The 24,565-nt window shown below is 40.9% G+C and overlaps 1 protein-coding gene across 7 annotated transcripts in view; it reads right to left on the bottom strand.

The window, feature by feature from the left end:
* Nucleotides 1–24,565, bottom strand: part of SYT14 (synaptotagmin 14) — a 185,477-nt gene that overhangs the window by 107,757 nt on the left and 53,155 nt on the right. For 3 of the 7 annotated variants that reach the window (XM_048843073.2, XM_048843074.2, XM_048843075.2), the window contains exon 3: nt 2,609–2,773. In XM_048843073.2, coding sequence (XP_048699030.2) covers nt 2,609–2,773 — 165 coding nt within the window. Of the gene's footprint in view, nt 1–263; nt 1,555–2,608; nt 2,774–3,467; nt 3,611–24,565 lie in introns of those variants that run through there. The other 4 variants (XM_048843072.2, XM_048843071.2, XM_048843070.2 and 1 more) reach the window with 2 other exon arrangements.

Genomic DNA, 24,565 nt, shown 5'->3' on the forward strand with positions numbered 1-24,565 from the left:
TCATATCTCCCCTCAGCTTTCTTTTGGTTAGGCTAAACGAGCCAAACTCTTTGAGTCTCCAATTATAGAAAAAAATTAACTGGTTTTCAATAAATATTGCAATTAGAGAATAAATTTCCTAGAAAATAAAATACACTGTAAAGTGATCTCATTTAAAAGGAAAAATTGTTCCAGTGAATTCTGTAAATTAGGAGGTAAAAGTAGTATGTAGAAAAAGATGCAGGAAAGGCCTAATGGAGAAAATTTGATGAAAGACACCTCACCTTTTTCTGGTGTCTTCTTGCTACTTACTTCTCTTGAAATCTTTTCTGATTCCTTATAGTTTCTCTTTTTACCTTCTTTAGAAAATGTGGTTGTTGCATTTTCTTCATGTTTCACTATGGTTTGTTCGTTACCATCAGAAAAAGTTTTGTATTTCTTTGTTTTTACTTCATTAGCACAATCAGGATGATCACTCGGTGCCTTTTTAAAATTTGACTCTGATAATCTCTGCTTTGGTACCTCATTTGCTTTTGCTTCTGAATCCTTGGATCCATCTGTACAGGGCTGCTCTTTGGGGTCCTGAAAATCAATCACTGAAGACCTGGATTTGGTTTTTCTATGCAAGTGATCCTTAGAATTCTCCAATACTGCACGTAACCCATTGCCTGGATCTTTAATAATAGATTCATCTGTTACAAATTTATTACTAGTCAAATTATTATCCTTTGAAAACTTTTCGTTTTCCAAGTATTTATTTCCAGTGGCTCCTTTGCTTTTAACATGTCGTCCTACTTTTTTCATGTCTCCAGACACTTCCATATTATTAAAATGTATGTTAGCATTTTCCTTTTTTAATTGATTGTTTCTTTTGTCCTGGACATGAACTGACATTCTAACTTGATTGAACTCTTGTTTTACAGAATCTGATGAATCAGAATAATGAGTCTGCTTATGTTTATCTTCAACACATCTTTTTTCCTTCATATTAGTTTCCTTAGAATCTGCTAATGATATTATATTTTCCTCTTTAATAGGCATAGACTTATCCTCTTGCATTCGAGAGTTTTCATCGTCTGTGCGAAGGCCATTTATCATGCTCGTTACCTGCTCTGTGACCGAATCAGCTACAGTATAGCTGACCTCTCCAACAGCACTGGTTAGATCATCTACAGCATTACTAAGAGCGTCAACCAGAGAAGACACAGAAGGAAGGCTCAGATTTTGTTGAAAGTTTTTGAAAAATGCCATTTCTCCAATCTTAAACAAATTATTTCTGGTAGAAAGGTCTTCAGTTTTGTGAATTTGTCACCCACCCAAGAGACTCAATTTTACATTTATCTAGTTTTGCTGTCCAAAAACCTACTATATAACCTGCAGCCACTGCAGCTTCGTTCTTGCCCAAAACTCTATAAGTAAAAAATCTTTGAAATGAAGCCAAGATCAACTAGCTCAAAACAATATTTTTCCATTGCAAAATAAGTAGTCTTTCATCAAAGTTCAGTATCAACTAGCCATAATACGAGTATTTGTTTTCAAAAATACAACTAAAGAAGGGGAAATGTGTATTTTATTCAACACCTGCAAAGAAGAAGTTTTAAACACTTTAAAATTATGTACTTTTACTAAATTAATTCATACTGCAAAGAACTACTGTAGATTAACATAATAGCTGCACAATAGCACATACCCCAAAGGGTTTCCTCAGCTCAAAACATTTGTTGCTTTTTAAGCAATGAGAGATACTTTGGGCCACGGACAGTTGTTCCACAGCTGGAAGGAGAGAAAAAAGCCCTAGCCCCTGTCCCAGAAAACAAAGCCTGCTCCTCCCTTTTGGGAAGCAACTTTCAAGAAGGCAGGAAAGAAGAACAGCCCAAAGTAAAATAAACGTACCATCTCCCACACTTTATAGCTCCTTATCTCAGGCCTGTCTCTTCTTTACAAGAGAGCCAACAAAGCCAGCTGGAATTCTTCCAGCCCAAAGGCCATTTTACCAAACTCCATTCCCAGAGAAATACGAAGTTCATAACCCTGATCCCTTTGGAAATTTGATAAAGTAGTTCCCCTAATTATTTTTTGACAGTCTGGATACTATCTTTGGCTTACTGGATCCTATCTTCCATATAGGCAAGTTCTAGAAATGAATTATTAGCCACCGAAGAGAAACCCTTATGTTTTCTGGTGAGTGATTTTTTTGAAAATTCTTCCCTAACTGAATGAGCCACCTCCTGTGCAAGGACACTGGAGGACTAACTCAGCATGCTGAGTGCTATCTTCAGCAATGTGGTTCACCTACATCTATTTGAGAAGGGCAATTATAGACAACCATGCAATATTTCAATTGGCATTATACATCCAATATTAAGGAGCACAGGGAGGGAAAAGTATCTTCTCATAAGCAAAGATAATCTCTTTAGCTATATAGCCATTGAGACCTGTAGAGTTTCTGGGGGCAAGCAGTCACAGAGGCTGCCTTTCCTCCAAATAGGTCCCAATCCTCATAAATTTTTATACATATAACAGGTCTCTCTCATTTGGTCCAAGTATTTGTATATTTTGTGTTACTCTGTGAAAGTCTCTATTAACTTTTACAGAATTAAATTGAGTAGAATATATTTCAGATACTTACAAAGTTTGTCTTGTGAAATCTTCCTTGCATTGTATCCTGAATCAAGGTCTGGGAAGCCACCAACATTTTCAAAACACATCTTCTTATTAATATATAGAAAAAGAAGCAACATGAGGATAATGACCACTCCAACAGCTGACAGAAATCCAACTGCCTCAGGAGATACTAAAAGAAATAAAAAGAGAAAAATCTAAAAATCGACAATAGATTTCAGAATATGACGGTTCAATAATCAATACCCACACTGTCTGTAATTTATGTGAAAGATATTACTAAAATAAAATTATACTACTTCAGTTTGCATGTATTTTGGATACGGTGTTAAATTTAAAAGTGACCAGCTGACTGACCTACAAAAATATTTTCTTATAGTCACCCAACACGTTCTAAATTAGTTCTTATGTCAGAGATGTCACACAGATTTGCCAAAAATAAAGTTATTTAACATCTCTGGCATCATTTTGAATATTTGCCTTACCATGTCATGTTATACAGTTTTTCTTCACATCTTGATGAACTTCAACTAGTCTACCAGAAACTGAAAACAGAATCATCAGCTCCTTTCACATTAATCACTGTGTGCACAAACATGATTTTTTTAATTGGAAATAAAAATACAGGTTGTCACTAAAAAGGTACATCCGTACTGTGGAAATTCCAGAACAATGTACATGTAGAAAAGAGACCTGAATTCTGTAATGATTATATTGAATAGGAATGAAGGAAATGCTGAACTTCAAGAAGCCCAGCTCATACCTACCAACAGCCAAGGTATGCTGAATCAGAATGTTTGATTGATTAACCTAATGAAAACATTACAAAACATATGAGCTCTTTTCTGAGAGGAGAGGTTACTTACCTGTGCCGTAACTGGAGTCCATCAAGGTGCGCATGTACCCAAATCATCTTCAATCAGAGATTTTTTGTTGTTGTTGCCAGAACTGTCTGCTTAATCCACGCATGTGCTTTAAATATCCTCAACCACTTTATCGAGGGTACATAGGCTAGTGTGGGACCAACTGCCAATCCAGTTCCTTTTCTACCATGGAACCCAGCCCAAACTAGGGACTTTGAAGCAGATGGGAGGGAGTGTGGGTTGTAGAGCACGATACAGATAAGTAACCACTCCTCTGCTTGTTCCTGTGGGTGCTCTATTCTAGGTGCCTCCCACGCAGTGATTCAACTATGAAGGTAGGTGTTTCAGAGTTTTATGCAAGACAGACTATAATACAGCCACCTCAGATGAAGCATCTGCTCTAGCAGCCTGTACACGTAGTTGCCTTACAGATGTCAACAACAGGAGTTTTTCCTCAACAAGGCTGTTGAAGTGGACTGAGTTTGTTGAAAGGGCTCCAAGGTTAGGAGGGGAATCTAGGTCATGATCTTGTAACATGTTTTATACACCCTGAAATTTACTTAGACAGTCTCTGTGTGGAGATAGGGACATCCCTAATCCTTTCCACAAAGAAAATTAAAAAGCCTCAGAGTTTCTGAAGGGTCTGTTCTTTGAGGATAAAAAGCCAACACAGAACGTCTACTATATGTAACCTAGCTTCCTCATGACTGACGTGAGGTTTGGGAAAATATTGGTAACTGAGAGCATGTCTACACTATCAAATTTTGCTGACACAAGTTATGTCAGCATAAAGTCACCACGGTCAGCAGATCGCTTTTGTGCATGCGTAGTTGGCTCCTTGCATCAGCCCTGAACTTTCTCACCAGAAGTGCTTGTGCCAGTGCATAGCACAGTGCACCATGGGTAAGTATCGCTGTGTGCAAGCCACCGCCATCATGTGCATGGTCTTTTGGGAAGCTTTGGCAATGCATGGTGAGGCACTGGCAGAAACAAATGGCGCAGGGATGACTGAGCAAGAGGTCAATTTCCCAGCATGCAAAGAATGGTCTCAAGAGCGCCAAAAGGACCAGATTAAGCTCCCAAACCAGCAAGGACTCCGAAATAGGTAGAGAAAAATATAATCACCTCTTAAGAAAACTAGATGTTGTACGTAAGAAAATATGGCAAAGCTTTCCAATGGATGGTGAAAGACATGCCAAATATACCCTTATGAAATGTGTGTATGAAGAGTTCTTCTGCTGTCTTGATGTAAAAGACTGGACAGTGCTGTTAACTACATCAATAGTCACTCGGAGACCAAAGGATTATAGTAAAGATATGGACCAATTTAGCCTATATAACTGCTATACTAGTTGTACTTAATGCTAATTTATACTTAATGCATACTAAATGTATATATGGTGCAGATATTGATTTTTAATTTATATATAGATATATATATGCTAGTCAGCATATATTGGTCACCAGGCCCCCACTTGTCACCTTACTAATTGTTATAGCAAAGGTGACACCTTTGCAAAATTAATATGTGAAACAGTGGGGAGGGCCTTTAAACATCATTTAAAATGTTTTACCCCTGCATAAGTGGCAATACATAATTAACACAGCTAAAATTAATACACCTTGAACCACAAGTAAAGCTTTAAATGCAACTTCTATCCAAATGAGAAATTAGTATTTTAAGATCCCCATCATGGATAAGATCATTCAAGACTTGTTCCAGCTTGTGCATGTCATTGCTAATTTAAATAATGTGTATGTCTTTTGTGTCTAATAATGTTTTTAAATTTAAATGAGTGAATTAATATGCATGTTATTCACTTTTGATAAGTTTTATTTTGAAAAATTGGGATAGGCATTATTACAGTGTCCCCCACAGTGCTACATACATGAAGAGTAAAACAGAAATTTGTAGTAGTAACATTACAAGTCAGGCCTCCATACTGTCCATCCATCTTACAGAGTACCCTTATTGCTGGTTGTCGGCATCTGGTAAGCTTCACTGGACAGGAGCAGCTAGCTTCTCTGTTGCATTGGACCGGCCTGAACCATTATGGCCCCATACTGGAGTTGCAATGTCAAAAACATTGCATCGACACATGTACTGGTATCTCTTAGTGGAACACGCAATGTGTGGTGCTCTCCAGGTTTGGGTTGCTGTGTGATACCACCAATAGCGAAGGTAAATCCAATCACCCCTCGTAGATGTCATCTTTTAGGTAACCTACTGAATGGACAGTAACCAATTTATCAAATATTGTAGTGATAATGTAAAAAAAAAAAAATACACGGAATCAGACACTGAGCAACACTGTTTTGAGTAACATGTGCCTTGATTAGGATGTGATGTCACTGACATCAAATTACAAATAGGCTTTTACCCAACCATTGAGTCTAGTACATGTTCTTGATATGATGCTATGTTAATTAACAAAGAATACAGTAATGGTACATTTGCTTTTACACAATAGCGAAATTCAGTCACATTCCACTAAGAAAGGGAATTTGCCTACATGATTCAACGTACTACCATAGTTTTTGTTATACGCTGAGGGAAATAGCAGTTAGCCAACTGTTCATCACTAAGGTCAGGCAGTTTTCCTTTCTCAATATTCCCTAATGAATTGATTATGGTAGTTAACACGCAATTCCCATAAGCAGTACAAATATTTCTTTACCTTCCTGATTTTCCTTTACATTTTTATTATTTGTTGGAATTAAGTTTTGCTTGTGTTACGTTAAACAGGTTATCAATGTTATGCATATTGTATACCACATATGGTTCTTTTTGTTTTTAGTAGCTACACCTCAGTGCCAGGAATTATGGGTTTAGAGATAGTTTCCAATTCTTGATGCTCAAAACCACTAATGTGGGTGGGGTTTATACATACATATTTTCCATATTACCCCTGTTCCAAATAGATATTCCAGATTCAAATAATCTTGAAATGTAAACAATAATTCGATCTAGATTGTGGAGTCTCATATTTTGAAAGATACTAGACTGCTGAACAGTCTTTTGCCCAGCCATTGAGTCTTGTGCACCTTCCTGATAATATGCCATTATATAATTATCGAAGGATACAGTCATAATCCATTTGCTTTTCCACAATAACCAAATTCATCCATATTCCACTGAGAATGATTTAAAACTACAGGTATATGCATAAACTCACTTTGCTTAACAATATACAGTTTAAACAACAGTTAGACCTGGCTGGGCTAGTGGTCTTTGTAACGTCTCTAAAGTCTATTGCATACTCAGTTGTCCATATACAGTATGTTGAAGTGTAGTTGATCAGTCTTATTTATAACACACTATCTTTTCTTCTTCCAATGCCTAGGGCATCTTCACTAATATCTTCTGGTGTCTTCTGGCAGTGGGATGTTGGTTAACATGTTTTATTTTTTAAAATTTACATTTCCCTTGTTTTCAGTAAACCAAATTTATATGCAGATTAATTTAGTTCATTTACAATGTAATAGGGATCAAGTCATTTATAACACAAACTACGCTTTGGTACAGCATATGACAGAAGAATGACCTGGTTGTGTTAGTCTAATTTTTTTTTCCAATTATTAAAATATATTTCAGCTTTTTATTCTGATTTTTTCCAATTCTTTAGCACATATTAAACATGTTTTAGATGCTTTTTCAGTTTTTGCATAAAAACATTAATTATTACTTCCTCAATAGGTGCATTACTAGTTTTTAACAACAGATATAGTGCTTGACTGCTAAAATAGATGCTCACCATCTTCTGTGAGAACATGTATTGCTCTCCCCTGTTGAGCACTCCGTTTTAGCAAGGGAGTTCGCCACAGAATTTTTACCCAAGCTTTTTAGAATTAATCTGTTTGTGGTGGCAATTTAATTTTTGTTAAATATTTGAAAGTATAAACCTTATAACCAATACTTTTTCTAAGCATAACACAAAATAGTATAAAAATTAAAGCAAAATGAAGTTTAAATGCAGGTTTATGCAAGCACTTCAGGGTATTAAACTTTCATGACATTTGCTCGTGCTTAGAAGACAAAGTTAGAAACCTCCTGAAATTGTTTGGTTAGCTCTAACATTTCATAACATAATCAGACATAGCCACAATGTTGAACAATATCTATTATTAAATATTAAAATATAGATATAAATGTGATAAAGGGCCAAATAAGTTTATAAAAGCTTTCTTAAAATATGATTGTATTAATATTACCTTTACATTAATGTTGAGGTTTTTCCCCTACAGCAGCATTTCTCAGACTGGGGTCCGTGGACTTCTGGGAGTGCCCAAGGGTACTCCAAAGGGTCCACGGACCCCGCTTATCAACTCCCCCCCCCTTCATCTCCCGGAGGCTCCTGAAGCCAAACCAGGAGGTTTTAGGTGCTACAAGTCCGGCAGCACAGTGGGGCTAAGGCAGGCTCCCTACCTGCCCTGGTTCCACTCTGCGCCATTCCCGGAAGCAGCCACCAGGTCCCTTCGGCCCTCTGGCCCCTGCCCCCACCCCGAGTGCCAACTCTGCAGTCCCCATTGGCCAGGAACTGGGGGGGGCGGTGCCTGCAGGCAGGGGCAGTGCATGGAGACCCCATGCCTAGGAGCTGCTGCCAGGGAGATGTGTCAGTCGCTTTCAGGAGCCGTCTGGGGTAAGCACCACCCAGCCCAAGCCTGCAGTTCTTACCCCCTCCCGCATCCCAACCCCCTGCCCCAACCCAGATCCCACACCCAAACTCCCTCCCACAGGCTGCACCCCAAACCCCCTCCTGCACCCAAACTCCCTCCCAGAGCCTACACCTCTCACCCCCTTCTGCAACCCAACCCCCGACCCCAGCATGGTGAAAGTGAGCGAGGGTGGGGGAGAGCAAGCAATGGAGGAAGGGGGGATGGAGTGAGCAGGGGGTGGGAAAAGGTGGGGTGGGGCCGGGGCCTGGGGTTCAGCGGCAGGACTTGGGGGTCCCCAAAACATTTTAAATCAGAATGGAGGTCCTTGGGTTGCTAAAGTTTGAGAACTGCTGCCCTGCAGGGTTTTTTTTCCTTTGATCTAAAAGCCTTTGATTAATTAAAAAACCCTTTTTGTTTGCAATTGCATTATTTATTAAGGCTGAAATAAATATATATTATCTATATATGTACATATATCACTGAGGCTTTTCTGAGCTTTGCAGAAAAATTTAAATGTAATGATGGTTATGATCCAGCCTTAATATTAAATAGTATGATACCACTTATGTTAATTTTTTAAACTATGAGTATAACATTGGCTTTTGTTGCAACAAAACAAAAATTAGTCATGTGACACACAACATAGGACAATATACATGACAAAGGGCAAACTTACAATTAAATACGAATGGTGCCAAAACTATTTATAACAATTCAAGATAAGGCATTAAAACTTACAGGTATTAAGACAACTCATTTCGGAAAGCAAAAACGGTAAATGAAAGAACTAAATATTTAACCAGGCAAGTTTTTATTTAAACTTGTAATAAGTATTAATAAGAATCTCTATTAAGCTATTTGCCCACTTTGTTGTACAGTATTAATTTAGTTAACTTAAGGCAATTTCCATTACTTTGTTACTTTTATCTTAAGAATACTGCTATACAAAAATATGGAAAACCCATGTTTCTTATACTAGTGGCTAGGATTTCAAGCAGAGTTAGCATTTCTGTTGCTTGGCAACTATATCTTCAAGAAGGTTGAGTATCTTCAGCTGCTGCATCCTTGAAGGGCTAAAATTATTTACTGGACTTACAAAATTTTTACCTTAACCATTTTGATTGTTTCTTTGGGTTTTTTTCAGCTTCTGCATCTCTTTGTGCAACAAGGATTTCTGTAATAACTATAATTTTTAACAGAAAGGGAGGGCAGAAATGAGGAGAAAGCAATGTAGGAAGGGAGAGTGACATCCGCCAAAAGAGATTAAGTGAGGGCATTTCCAAGTACAGGCAGCAGCACCAAGTTTAGCAAACTGAGAAAGGACAAAAGAAAAATTGGACCTGTATTGAAAAATATTGGAGATAAAAGTTTATTACTAGCTCTAATGTATGTCTACACTATGAAATTAGGTCGAATTTATAGAAGTCAATATTTTAGAAAGCTATTTTATACAGTCGATTCTGGGTGTCCCCACACTAATGCACTAAGCGCATTAAGTCAGCAGAGTGCGTCCATAGTACTGAGGCTAGTGTCAACTTTCGGAGCGTTGCACTGTGGGTAGCTATCCCACAGTTCCTGCAGTCTCCGCCGCCCATTGGTATTCTGGGTTAAGCTCCCAATGCCTGATGGGGCAAATATATTGTCGCGTGTGGTTTTGGGTACATGTTGTCAGTCGACCCCCCCTCCGTGAAAGCAACAGCAGACAATCATTTCGCACCTTTTTTCCCATGCGGGCGCCATACTGCTTTCAGCAGATGGTGCAGTAGGACTGCTAACCGTCGTCATCCACCGCTTCCGCTGCCACTCTGCTTTCCTGCTCTCCTAGTGGTCTCACAGGGCTGCTTCCGCTGCAACTCTGCTCGGCTGCTCTTGTCTCACCATGCCATGGCAAGCATGCAGCCCGCTCAGCTGTTGTGTCCTGGCAGCAGACGGTGCAGTAGGTCTGCAAAACTGGTCATCTAACCTCCACTTCCCCTGCAACTCTCTGCTCCTGCAGACACCATATCATGGCAAACATGGAGCCCACTCAGATCACCATGGCAGTTATGAGCATTGTAAACACCTCATGCATTATCATGCAGAACCAGAACTTGCAAAAGCAGGCGAGGAGGCGATGGCAACACGGTGACAAGAGTGATGAGGACACGGACACAGACTTCTCTCAAAGCACAGGCCCCGGCAATTTGGCAATCCTGGTGGCAATGGGGCAGGCTCATGCCATGGAACACCGATTCTGGGCCTGGGAAACAAGCACAGACTGGTGGGATCGCATAGTGTTGTGGGTCTGGGATGATTCCCGGTGGCTGCAAAACTTTTGCATGCATAAGGGCACTTGCATGGAACTTTGTGACTTGCTTTCCCCTGCCCTGAAGCTCCAGAATACCAAGATGAGAGGAGCCTTCACAGTTCACAAGCGAGTGGCGATAGCCCTCTGGAAGCTTGCAACGCCAGACAGCTACCGGTCAGTTGGAAATCAATTTGGAGCAGGCAAATCTACTGTGGGGGCTGCTGTGATCCAAATAGCCAATGCAATCACTGAGCTGCTGCTATCAAGGGTAGTGACTCTGGGAAATGTGCAGGTCATAGCGGATAGCTTTGCTACAATGGGATTCCCTAACTGTGGTGGGGTGATAGATGAAACGCATATCCCTATCTTGGGACTGGACCACCTTGGCAGCCAGTACACAAACCGAAAGGGGTACTTTTCAATGGTGCTGCAAGCACTGGTGGATCACAAGGGATGTTTCACCAACATCAACATGGGATGACCGGGAAAGGTACATGACGCTTCCATCTTCAGGAACTCTGGTCTGTATGAACAGCTACAGCAAGGGACTTACTTTCCAGACCAGAAAAACAACTGTTGGGGATGTTGAAATGCCTATAGTTATCCTTGGGGACCCAGCCTACCCCTTAATGCCATGGCTCATGAAGCCATACACAGGCACCCTGGACAGTCGTCAGGAGCTGTTCATCTATAGGCTGAGCAAGTGCAGAATGGTGGTAGAATGTGCATTTGGACGTTTAAAAGCGCACTGGTGTAGTTTACTGACTCGGTTAAACCTCAGCGAAACCAGTATTCCCATTGTTATTACTGCTTGCTGCGCGCTCCACAATATCTGTGAAAGTAAGGGGGAGACGTTTATGGCGGGGCGGGAGGTTGAGGCAAATTGCCTGGCTGCTGATTACACGCAGCCGGACACCAGGGCAGTTAGACGAGCACAGCAAGGCGCGCTACGCATCAGAGAAGCTTTGAAAACCAGTTTCATAGCTGACCAGGCTACGGTGTGACAGTTCTGTTTGTTTCTCCTTGATGAAAACCCGCCCCCTTGGTTCACTCTACTTCCCTGTAAGCCAACCGCCCTCCCCTCCCGCCTTCGAACACCACTTGCAGAGGCAATAAAGTCGTTGTTGTTTCAAATTCATGCATTCTTTATTAATTTGTCACACAAATAGGGGATTAACTGCCAAGGTAGCCCGGGAGGGATGGGGGAGGAGGGAAGCACCAGGTGGGGTGCGGGAGAAGGACAAGGCCACACTGCACTTCAAAAAACTTATTGAATGCCAGCCTTCTGTTGCTTGGGCAGTCCTCTGGGGTGGAGTGGTTGGGTGCCCGGAGGCCCCCCCTGCATTCTTGGGCATCTGGGTGAGGAGGGCGGCTGGTTACACAAGGGCTGCAGTGGCGGTCTGTGCCTTTCCTGCACCTCAACCATACGCCGGAGCATCAGTTTGATCCTCCAGTAGCCTCAGCATTGCATCCTGCCTCCTCTCATCATGCTGCCGCCACTTTTCCTCTTGATCCCGCCACCTCTCCTGTTGCTCCCGCCTCCTGTCCTCGAGGCGATTTTGTGCTTTCCTGGACTCTGCCATTGTCTGCCTCCACGCATTCTGCCGGGCTCTTTCAGTTTGGGTGGACTGCATGAGCTCAGAGAGCATTTCATCGCAAGAGCGTTTTTTTCACCTTCTTATCTGCACTAGCCTCTGGGACGGAGATGCTAGTGGCAGCATTGAAACATTTGCAGCTGCGGGAGGAAAAAAAGGGAGAGTAAAATTGGAAAAAAGACACACTGGCCATTTAAAAGGAGGGGCTGATGATTTCGGCTTAACATGCAGCACAAACCCAACTAACCCTCCCGCACACCCAATTCTCTGGGATGATCACTTCACCCCTCCCCCCACCACGTGGTAACGGTGGGGATGATTTCTTTTCAGCCACAGGCAAAGAGCCCGGCAGGAACGGCCACCTCTGAATGTCCCCTTAATAAAATTCCCCTATTTCAACCAGGTGACCATGAATGATAGCACTCTGAGGATAACACAGAGAGATAAAGAATGTATGTTACTTGAATGCCAGCAAATACCGGGACCACACACTGCCATGCTTTCTTATGCAATGATTCCAGACTACGTGCTATTGGTCTGCCATGGTAAAGTGTCCTACCATGGATGACGCAATAAGGCTGCCCTTCCCAGAAACCTTTTGCAAAGGCTTTGGGAGTACCTCCAGGACTGCTTCATTGAGATGTCCCTGGAGAATTTCCGCTCCATCCCCAGACAGGTTAACAGACTTTTGCAGTAGCTGTACTGGTTGCGAATGCATCCCAAGTCTTCAGGGCAAATTAATCATTAAACACGCTTGCTTTTAAACCGTGTATTATATTTACAAAAAGGTACACTCACCAGAGGTGCCTTCTTTGCCTTCAAGGTCCAGGAGCCCAGATTGGGAGGGTACTGTCTCCAGGGTGATAAACAGTTCCTGGCTGTCGAGGAGAACCGTTTCTCCACTTGCCTGGTGTGCGCTATCATCTTCCTCGTCCCCAAAATCCTCATCCCTGTTGCGTGAGACTTCCCTCTTGCAGGAATCCACAAGTCCTCACCTTGCAGGGGTGAGGTAGTTGTAGGGCACCCCCTACAATTGCATGCAGCTCATCGTAGAAGTGGCTCTGACCCCGAGCGGGCGTTTGCCTCTTGAGTTTTTTGGTAGGCTTGCCTGAGCTCCTTAAGTTTCACACGGCACTGCTGCGGGTCCCTGTGATAGCCTCTGTCCTTCATGCCCTTGGAGATATTTTCAAATATTTTGGCATTTCGTCTTTTGGAATGGAGTTCCGATACCACGGATTTGTCTCACCATACAGCGATCAGATCCAGTACCTCCTGTTCGGTCCATGCTGGAGCTCTTTTGCGATTCTGGGACTCCATGGTCACCTCTGCTGATGAGATCTGCACGGTCACCTGTGCTGATCAGCTTGCCATGCTGGCCCAACAGGAAATGAAATTCAAAAGTTTGCGGGGCTTTTCCTATCTACCTGGCCAGTGCATCTGAGTTGTGAATGCTGTCCAGAGCAGTCACAATGGAGCACTGTGGGATAGCTCCCAGAGGCCAATACCGTTGAATTACGTCCACACTAACCCAGATTTGATCCAGCGATGTCGATTTCAGAGCTAATCCCCTCATCAGGGAGGAGTACAGAAACTGATTTTAAGAGCCCATTAAGTTGACAAAAATGGCTTAGTTGTGTGGAGAGATGCAGGATTAAATCGATCTAACGCTGCTAAATTCGACCTAAACTCCTAGTGTAGACCAGGGCTAAGAAGGGAGTGGGGGTTCTGTGGGTTAGAGTAGGGGGTAGAAAGGAAGACCTCTCATTTTTAACCCCCTCTGGTGAAGAGTGGGGCTTGCTACCTGTTCCCACAAAATATGAAATTGTTCCCCAAGTGCCTGTTGCTTTTGTCTGCACTTTTAATGGATTACAGAAGTGCTCTGCTCCTTACTGTGATTAACTGATTTTGGGCAACTCAGTACAGCTTTAAGATTTTTAGTCCGTCTTCAACAGCCTGATTTTCCACCTTTTTGTTGGCTGCATCTGGTCTGACAATTTCCTTGTCTTCCCTGCATTTCTTGTAAACTGTGAGCAAGACGGGTATTACAGATGCTTATACCTTCCACTTGCTGTTCTAATTTCCTATTTTGATCTTTTTCTAGTTTTAACCCTTCTCTTAGTTCTTTGATTTGTTTTACTTCATCTCATGAATCCTGGGGATCATTTATGTGCCTCATGTCATTCATAAACGAACTGCCCCTATATTTAGTTACTTTTTTTTTTACAAAAATTTTAGTAGCTCATTATTATTTATAGCTATCATAATTGCTAATTCTTGGGCTTTGGCACTTCACCATTTTAGCCTTTGCTGTATCTGGGTGTTTTGCCCAGAAAATTTCACTTGTAATTAATCTTTATATATTCTTAAAGAATGACTTCTTGCCCAGGAATTCTTAAAGTATTGGCGTTTTGCCTAGACTGCTTTATCATGCACTTTCTATAAAACCAGTTACTTTTGAATAGGCATTCCACAGAAATAGCACTTATTATATATTTTTTAAAATCACAGTAGCACCTCCTGTGCGTACTGGAATTGTGGGAGCACTTAGCATTCATCGGCCCAGCCAGGGCTGGCTCCATCAGTGTACGTGAGATTCATGAACGCTAGAGTTCCACGTCTCACTGAACGTTATCCCCCTCCAAGCAGTTAGGTCATGACCCTGCACTGCTTGGTTCGACTGACTAGATTTTGGCTAGATTGTTTCTGGCTAGGTTCACCACTTTGTTGATAAACTGTATAATCAATTGCTTGAACACACTTTGGTTCAGTATGAAATATACTCAAGAGACAAATAAATCAAGGTTAGTCAGGTTTATTGCTATAAGCCAATAATAATACAATACAGGGAAAAGGTTCTATACAATACCAGTCTTCAAGAAGCCATCGCCTGCAGCTGTTACTCTCACCTTATTCTGAAAATATGCTCCCAAAAGTACACAGTTCATCTGGTATTATTTATGATGATTTTGCAAGTTATACATCTCTTTACACATCACTAAAATCCAACCCATCAGTTTGTCCCGGTTCCCTAGCTTGCTGTTTCATTCCTTCCTTATCTTTGTTTTGGATACTAGCATTCCAGGTACTGGTTTGTGTAGGTATTTCCCTAGCTTGTATAAAGACATAGAATGAATTTATCTTGATTTTGACATGTTTCCTATCTGCTTGTGCCAAAACTTACTTCAGCTAATGCAAGGTGTTATGGGATATTTAACATAAGAGAACAGGATTGTAGCAAAGGTATAGGCCAGTTGTAGGCCTTGCTTTATAACTGCTATGCTATTTGTGCTTAATGCAAACTAACATATATATGCTGTTTATCTATAACATATATTGGTCATCACTGCAATGCAAAAGGGACAAATGCCCTAAGTCAAAAAGCTTACCAACACTCAGGTTATTGATAAAAAGCAACAAGGAGTTGAAGTGAGGTTTTTACCCATGAAAGCTTATGTGCAAATAAATCTGTTACTCTTTAAGGTGCCACCGTACTCCTTTTTGTTTTTGTGGATACAGACTAACACGGCTACCCCCTGATACTTGACAGGTTATTGATAGCTTTGCACGCAGGGGGTTCCTAAATTGTACTGGGGCAACTAACGGGACCCATGTGCCTACCATTTGCTCCCCACCCCTCCACCAGGCCTCAAGTCTATAAACAGAAAGGGATATTTCTCTACAGTGCTACAAGGCTTGGTTGGTCACTGTGGCAGGTTCACAAACATTAATGCAGAGTGGTCTGGAAAGGTTCATTATGTTAGGATCTTTTCAGAACTCCCAACTGTTTGCCTTAATGAATAATGGAGGATTTGTCCCCAGAATCACTACCAACATTAATTATGTTGAGATTATCTCTATCATTCTGGAAGACCCCGCTTATCCTCTGCGTCCCTTGCTGATGAAGCCATATAGGATAGAGGAAAGGAACAGTTCAACTATACCTTGAGCAGTTGCAGGATGACAGCATGCATTTGGCACATTGAAAGGCAGGTGGTGCTCTCTCATGACAAGGTTAGAGGCTGCAGAGCAAGACTTGCCTCAGATTACAAATGCATGCTGTATTTTGTACAAAAGAGAGAGCAAGTGGCAGAGCCTCAAGAGTAGGTGAGAGGCAATGGTGCAGAGGTTTTCTAGGCAGTCTGAGCAGCCAGTAAGGCATCTATTGCAAAGTGAGAATTGCCACAGCACAATATCAGGTATGTCTTTTGCTTTTTCTTTAAGGTTGGGGTTTGAAAACATTCTGCTGTGCCCTCAGTAGTAATTTAGGGGAGGGGAAGCATTGTAGGTTTGTTGAGTACTGGAGAGGATTTTATGAATTTTTATAAAGTCATACAGTGCTGGTGTGGCACATTTAGGTTTTATCATATATTTCACATTTTGAGGAGGCTCCTATGATTTTTTAAAACCAAATATAGTGCTCTTATGTGGAAACTGGGAGTCTTGGTGTATTCCATGCATTGTAGTTTCTTTAAGGTACATTTAATGGTCGTTATTGTATAAATTGTGCCAGTTCAAAAATATAGAAAAATAAAATTTGGATAACATTTCAAATTTACAAACAAACAAACATAATATACAACTTGAAAGTGACAATGTGTGACTAGTGAACATTTACAAACAGTGCAGTGGGAAGGAGTCATCAGATAGCAATGGGAAAGAGGTAGCACACACTCCTGGTCACAGGCATATGAAGGTCTTAATTCTCCTTCTGATCACCCTGCCTTAAGGGCTAGAGTGGTGTGGGAGAACAGTCTCTGTTGCCGTGGAGAGTTCAAACAGGCTTGGCCCTCGTGCACTGCTGTTCTTGCCACCCAGTGCTGGGACTTGAGAAGGAATGGCCACCGACTACAAGCTTGTGGGGCAACCACAGGGTATATCTGCTGCTGATCCCAGTAATCAGTGTTATCTAAGGGTTGGAGAACGTGACAACGTCCTGCTTGAGGATGCTGCACTGCCTGTTGGCCTAGCAGTAATAATATGTTCCAGCAAAGTATTTTGCCTGTTAATTGCCTCCAGGAGCTGCCTCTGCATGTCTCAATCCTTCTCTACAGCATCCTTGGTCAGGGCAATGCTAATCTGGGTCAGGTCCATGCTGTCTCTGGCCAGCTGCCTATCCTTCTCCTACTCAACCAGCAAAACACGCTTCTGGTGTGTGGTGGCTTTGCACTCGTTCTACACTGAAAATTTATATCTATATAGCTACATCTCCCAGGGGTGTGAAAAATCCACACCCCTCAAAGACATAGCTATGCCAACCTAACCCCGGTGTGGACAGTGCTAGGTTGACAGAAGAATTCTTCTGTTGACCTAGATACTGCCTCTCAGGAATATGGATTAACTACAGTAAGGAAAACCCCTCCTGTTGCTGTAGTGAGCGTTCACACTGAAGCACTGCCACTGCAGCATTTTAAATGAAGACATACCCTACGAGTCCATCAGGAGAACTCCAAACGTCTCCTCCTCTGACATCCATTTCTTCCCTCTCAAATTTGCCAGATGTTGATAAATGCCCTGTCCTTGAAGGTCTCACCAAATCAGGTGCAATAGCTGGGGGAAGGGATTAATAAAAAAAAAAAAAAAACACAAGTAGCTATTGTTCAGATTAGTACTACTTCAAAAGAAGGAAAGCATTCCCTCCATTTCTGAATTTCATCTCAGTTTTGGAAGACATCAGAGAGGGTAAGTCATGTTCATCCTTGTTCCTCTTATGCATATGTGTCCTACTGTACATGTCATAGTTTTGAGGATGTCTGGGGAGGCGACTGGGTGTGTATGTTTCCTGGGTTAAGTCTTATAGTTCATGCTGAAGCTTTGCAATAAGCGTATGGATGGGTGATGTAGATGAGTAGGGTACGTGTGTATCCTAGGTTGGGTCTTACAGCGTATGCTGTAACTTTATGTTAAATGTCTGGATGGTGGGTGTAGACAACAAGGGTGGGAATGGCTAGGGTGTAAGAAGGGGCTGGGCAGTAATCCCCTTTTAAGGCAATCTTGACTCTTGGTGACGTTACATTGACGTAGGTGACTAGAAGGCAGAGAAGGAACTTATTCAAAAGGGCAAAGGGCAGACCAGCAATATGGTGATGTTATTCACCAAGATGGACCCCCTAGAAGTGCTGCAAGAATGGAAGGGCAACCATGGAATGTCCGTACCAATAGAGAGCACTTCTTTGCCTTTAATTCTGCTTTAACTCCTCTGCAGACATGAAGAACGTGCAGCAAGAAATAGATTGGGGTTTGCATTGATTGTTTGAAACCTTAATGGCTCCCAGTCTTTCTATACAATGTTATGAAATGTCATTATGTAACATTTGCCTAATTGATTACAGTGAGGAAAAGGTACTTGATATACCAGAGCGAGTGGCCTCAAAAGCTGTAAATCTATGCAATCCCTTTACCTACATATTCTTCTTGTACACTAACTAAGCTAAACTGAAAACAAAACTAACCTAAACTTCTTTCCTGTATGAAATGCTGGTTGCAATGTTGAAAAGGGTATTTGATGTGCCTCAGCTGGAAGTAATAGCCTAAATAGCTGTATAGGTATGTAATCCCATATACCCCTCATATAAATTGTGAAACCTAACCTACCCTTTTTTCCTGCACTGATTGTTTCAGTAAACTTTTAAAACTTTGTACAACTACAAGGTTTCATTATTTGAATCTACTGCCCAAGGGGAGACGGGTTAGGGCCACAGTATGTGGGTGCCAGTTTGGGCATGCAAATAGGGCTGCTGGGTAGGGGCAGGGGGGGAGGAAATCAGCATTCACCACGCAGGAGAGAGGCAGGCAGGGAAAAGGAAATAAGTAGATGGATATATGCCCTCCATGCCATGGGTATGTAAACAATCAATGTTTGGGATGTCAGTATGAGTTAAAGGCTGAATACCTGGCTCAGTTGCCATTTTCAAAATGTGTTTGGTGGGAAGGGGGAAGAAAGGGAGACACCGCTGGGTGAGGGAGAGAGGGAAGCAGCGGCTAGAAGCTCAGAAAGGCTCCCAGCTCATATCCATTATAAATGGCAGCAGCCACCAGGTACAATAAGTTACTACCGCTGAAAAGCATAATAAAATAAAACAAACAAAAACAACAATAATAAATTATAATGATAGATACTTACATGCTGAGGTCCCTTCAAAAAGGATTATCATCCTGTGTCCTGGTTTGAGTATCTGGCTGGGGTATCTGTATGGACACCCTTAGGGTTTTGTTGGAGAAGAGAGCCTTTGCTGTTTGGGAAGATCTCCTCATTCTCCTCTGAATCTTGGTCTTTCTTGGGATTCAGTCTCCTTGCTGGTGGCAGCAACAGTGTCAGCACTGTCCACACATGAGCTGGGTTTGATAGCGGTGTGCCTAAAAAAAAACATCTTGTCCACCTCCCCATAAAATGGACAGGATACAGGGGTATTACTGGAGATTTGATTTGCACCCCTGGTTTTCTTGTAAAGGATCCTAAGCTCTTTGCTCTTCGCTCTTCAGATTACACGGATTAGTGTCCCAGCTGTGACCCTTCACAGCCAGCTACTTCACAAAAATCTATGGACATGTCTTTATTGTGGTGGTTGATGGCAAGAAATGGCTGCACTATTGCGTCTCCCCAGATGGCAAGATCTCTGCATGGCTCTGCGTGGATGCATAAGATATTGTGTAGCACTGCTGTAATACCACTGTAATACTGATTGTTCCTGGATTTGAATACAACGTACAAATCCTGGCCCCATGCCAGATTTTAAACAGGGAAGGGGAGATCAATTTGACCCCGGAGCAGTGGAGGGCACACAGGTGAACAGAGAGGTTGGTCACAGCAGCGCGCAAAACAGTGTGGTATAGCACTTGGAGGACTGATAAAGTAGTGTGAAGGAGCATTCAGTGCACTCAAACACTTAATTTGCACTAACTCAATTTGCAAAGAACTTACTACACTTTGAAAGTGTATTACTGATTGCACAGTTAGGGAGTTACTGTGCTTTTCAAGGGTTTGTGTTGTGTACATAAAGGCCATTTCAATGTGCACAAACTCAGGTTAGTGTGTAGTAACCCCCTGTCCCCCACCTATATAGACAAGGCCATAGAGTACTAGCTTAATATGGTCATGAAATGACACATCACTTAACAAGAGGACTACTGAATTTTGCATTAGTTGCAGTTTCTAGATGGATTTAATATGTAGCCCCATGTAGAATACATTGCACTAGTCTAATCTCGAGGTGACTAATGCATGGAATACATAAGTGTACACTTCTGGACAGCAGAGATGAAAAAAGCCAACCTAACTGTAGCTGATCCTGCTCTTCTAGCAGAGGTTGGGAGTTTAAACCTGACTCTCAGCTTGCAAACTCAATCTACAAAATAGTACACATACTTCAACCAAAGAAGGCTGATATTATTTCCTGCCATATCTTCTGGTTGCTTCCCTCAACCAACCAAAATCATTTTCATTTTGACTGGACTGAGTCTCAGCCAGCTTTCCCCCTTCCATATTTCAGTCCGTCTTCCACAGACAGTTAGTAATGCATCTGACCATTACGGAGCTGAGGTGGAGACAAAGTTGTACATCAGAATACTGAATACAATACAATCCATGTCTCCATACTAACCCTCCTAATGACCTAGTCCACTTTTTTAAGCATGTGATGACAAGATGGATCCCCTGAAGATCCACACAGGAGAGCACATTCATATTGGAGAAGTAGCCTACCACCACCCTGTGAGAGTACCCACTAAACAACTCAAAAGCAGCCTTCTCCACCCCACAAATAAGCCAACAAAACCTCGTGGTTAATTGTACTGAAGAAAACTAACAGATGTAACAACATCAGCAGGGATACCTGACCTTCATCCACCACTAGGAGAAGATCATCAAACACACACAACCATAGCCACCTCTGTTGTACCCAGGTCATTAACCAGATTGACAAAGATCAAGATCCAGAGGAGGTCAGAAGACCGCTTACATTTCAGGCTGGATGCATACAGCACAGTAATACACCCTCTATGCTGATACTTCTTTGGCTCACGCCACACCAAGCACCCAGCCACAACCAACCGTACTAAAACTGGTTCAGCAGCATCGTTCAATCAGGTCTCTGATCCATTATACATACAAAGTCAGGGGCCTCATGTTTTACCAAGTTATAAATTGTTGTTACCTTACATTAATCAATCCTCTGGTATGCTGCTATCTATTTGTTTATTCTGTTTTTTTTTAAACTTCTCATCAGAAAGCTACAAAAAGGGAAGGAGACTGGGCAAGCAGAGTGAAAAGGGCAAATGGCCGAAAATTACACAGGCCTTGGGTAACTGGCCAGCTACATTTTTATTTTTTATTTTTAAAAGCATCCTGCATGAAAAGCACATAAGCAAGTGTCTTGTGTCTTTCAATGTTTAAATATGCAGACAGCACATGAATGTCACCAGCAGAAGGAAAATGGACTCTTATTTGCCAAGTCTGCAATTGTTTTTCTGCTGGTTAGTGGGTTTCTGATCAGTGCCCCCACATGGGACAGAGGGTATGAAATAGTTTGTTGTTTTTATTTTTAAATTAGAACTCTAACCATCCAAGCTAACTACAATTATTTCATCCTAAAAGCAAAGGATATTTTCAAGTATTATGCACCCTGCTATTTAAAATTAAAACAAAACAACTGGAAGTGCTTGTATCAAACACATTTATAATGCACAGACCTATTCCCGTCAACCTCAAAGGTGACTCTGATCTATTCAACATGAACCCTGAAACAGAAGTGAACCTACAATAAAGCGGTTTATTCCACAATACAGTAGGCCTAGTATTAAATGAATTAGTCAAGCAGTACTCAAGAAAGAAAATAAAAAACCCTGTAAGTGAGCTATGCCGCTCTCTATGGATATACAGTACCTGATGACATCATTCTGAAGTGAAGAAAGCACAGTATCTAACCTTACAAAAAGACTGAAACTTTAGCTCCAGAAAGACTAATTATTAATGTAATTTAATACCACCATTGGACTTTGATACGAAAAAGATAATTTCCAATTTGCATACATGTAGGATCTTAAACTGCTTGTACGTGGACTGAATATATTATCGAGTTAAAATATTTTTACTTTTTAATGCTATTATAAAAGCCATAATAAAATAAGTAAAACTGTATTGCGTTAAAACTGTATTTGATCTTCAATACTTTTGTGAAGGTATGATCACTAACAGTGTAGTATATTACGAATAATGATGACTGGATAAATCCCTAAATTAGTTTCTCATAGTTCAAGTGTTAACCAGTTGTGCTCCCTGGACAGAAAACAATAAGAAGCATCTTACTATGTGTAAGAGATGGTCTTTAGCATATCTATGCATGAAATTCTTTTCATTCAAAATATGTATTCACATAAATTCTAACTAACAATCCAAATGGACATTCACTGAACCATTAAAAGTGTAAAAGAAAAAAAATTGAGAGTTTCCAGTGACTATCAAACTAGAGCAGAAAGATGGTATTTTTTTAAATCAAAATACTTTCTGTAAACTGATCAAATTCACATATTTTATTTCACTAACTTGATAATTATCCTCCACTTATATGCTAGACAATATAAAATAATGGCTGAAAAAATGGTATATGGTAATTAACGTAATAACGCTTTTTCAACGTATTAAAAAAACTCAAATGCCTTACCACAAAGTTGGTATTATGACTAATGTATTCACTGGCTGTGAAAATTAATGTTATAGAAAGTATACTTAGTTTACAATAATATTATGGAAATATTACATTAATACATTTTGATTACTAATTAGCACTAAATTAGAGTACAAACTTACCTTATTTTAGCTGAGCTGTCTTAAAACATGAAAATTAGTGCCGCTCTCTCAAATCTAATGTCTATTAAAATATGTTACAACAAGCAGTTTCAAATGTACTATACAATTCTCCTTATCAAAAAAACAATCATCTTTAAATATATCTTGAAGTCAAATAAAAATGTAGATCTTCAGATATATAAAATACAAAACAAAACATTTTTTTTTAAAAAATGGATTAATTTAGAATGTGTAATTTAAGGCAAATTATTTTTGGAGCTCATGCAATGTAGTGTAGTTCTCACCTGTCCAGTAATGTATGAAGCCATATGGTAACCTAACTCTATGTTAATGAAGCTTTAATTATTTATTTCACAGATGAAATCTTACCTGCTCTTTGCACAAATTAAGTAACTGTGGGCTTGATCCAAAGCCCATTGAAATCCATGGGAGTTCAATGGGCTTTGAATCAGGCCATATGTGAAAAGCAACTTGAACAGAAAAAAGTATACCTGCTTTCTACTTTAGATACTGGATTTTTTTGCAGCAACTTTCATCTAACAGGTTCTAGCCTTTGTTTTCTTCATTACTTTAAATTTAAGTGCTAAAATATCTGTTCTGAATCAGTTCTTAGAAAAATCATTAATTTTTACATGTGTATATTGACATTTTTAAAATGTAATTGTCTAGCTGATACTATTCTAGTGCAAAGATTACTCATTGTAGTGTAATTTTAATCAACTGTCTTTCTGAAGTTACATGTGAACTTTCCCTCTTGCCATACAAAATGCATACAATGAATGACGAAGTGATTCAGATCAAGATTCATCCTATCCATCCTTTATTCTCCTCCACATACTGGATATATATTTCTTGCCAACAACCCATATCACAATGAAACTCCATCAGAGTTAGTTTTTAAGTGAAATGTCAAGATTGATTAGATAGCAATAAAAGCTATAATTTTCTATGTTTGTATCAGTAGAGTAGTTTACAGATAATAAAAATATCTTCTTTTACAGTTAATTATAACACCCATGATATTGATCACTTCTCTAATACCACGCAACTGAACCTGAAGGCTATCTTAGTGTTTTAGTCTCTTTAAAAGATAAATTGTTGGTTGAGAAAAGCAAGTTAAATACACAGGGCTTCAAAATATGGAATTATTATTCACCTGGGTAATACTGTACTTGTAGCAAGCTACTATACAACAACATCTTTAGTTTACCATAAATAAAATACCATAATTAAAATGGTAAGGTTTTATTCAGCCTTCTGCTCTAATGTTTCCAAAGTGAAAAAATAGATCCACTGTTACTCCAACAGTTTTAATATTCTGGATTAAAATATATGATAGAACACACTCTGTATTTTAATAATATTCAGGTGTCACCTACTCACCCATAGAAAAACAAAAGTGTCTTAAACAGATATTGAGTTCAGGGCCGTCCCTAGACATTTTGGTGCCCTACACAGCCCCCAGGCCTCTGCAGGGGGATAGGAGCAGGTTTGGGCGGTAGGGGGAAACCACCCCCCAGCACAAGCCAGCAGAGCGGCTTGGGGCCGGGTCGCTCCACTTCCTGCCGCCCAGTGAGTGCAGGGCAGGCCCGACCCACACTCACGGAGCAGCGGGAAGTGGAGTGACCCGGCCCCAGCCTGCTCCACTCTGCTCTCCTGGCTCCCAGCCCTGGGGAGCAGGGGAACCACCCCCCCAGCACTCACCAGTGGTGCAGAGCGGGCTGGGGCTGGGTCACTCGACTTCCTGCCACCCCATGAGTGC

Source organism: Caretta caretta, chromosome 3 (assembly GCF_965140235.1).
Source record: "Caretta caretta isolate rCarCar2 chromosome 3, rCarCar1.hap1, whole genome shotgun sequence".
In the NCBI taxonomy this organism is placed as follows: domain Eukaryota; kingdom Metazoa; phylum Chordata; order Testudines; family Cheloniidae; genus Caretta; species Caretta caretta.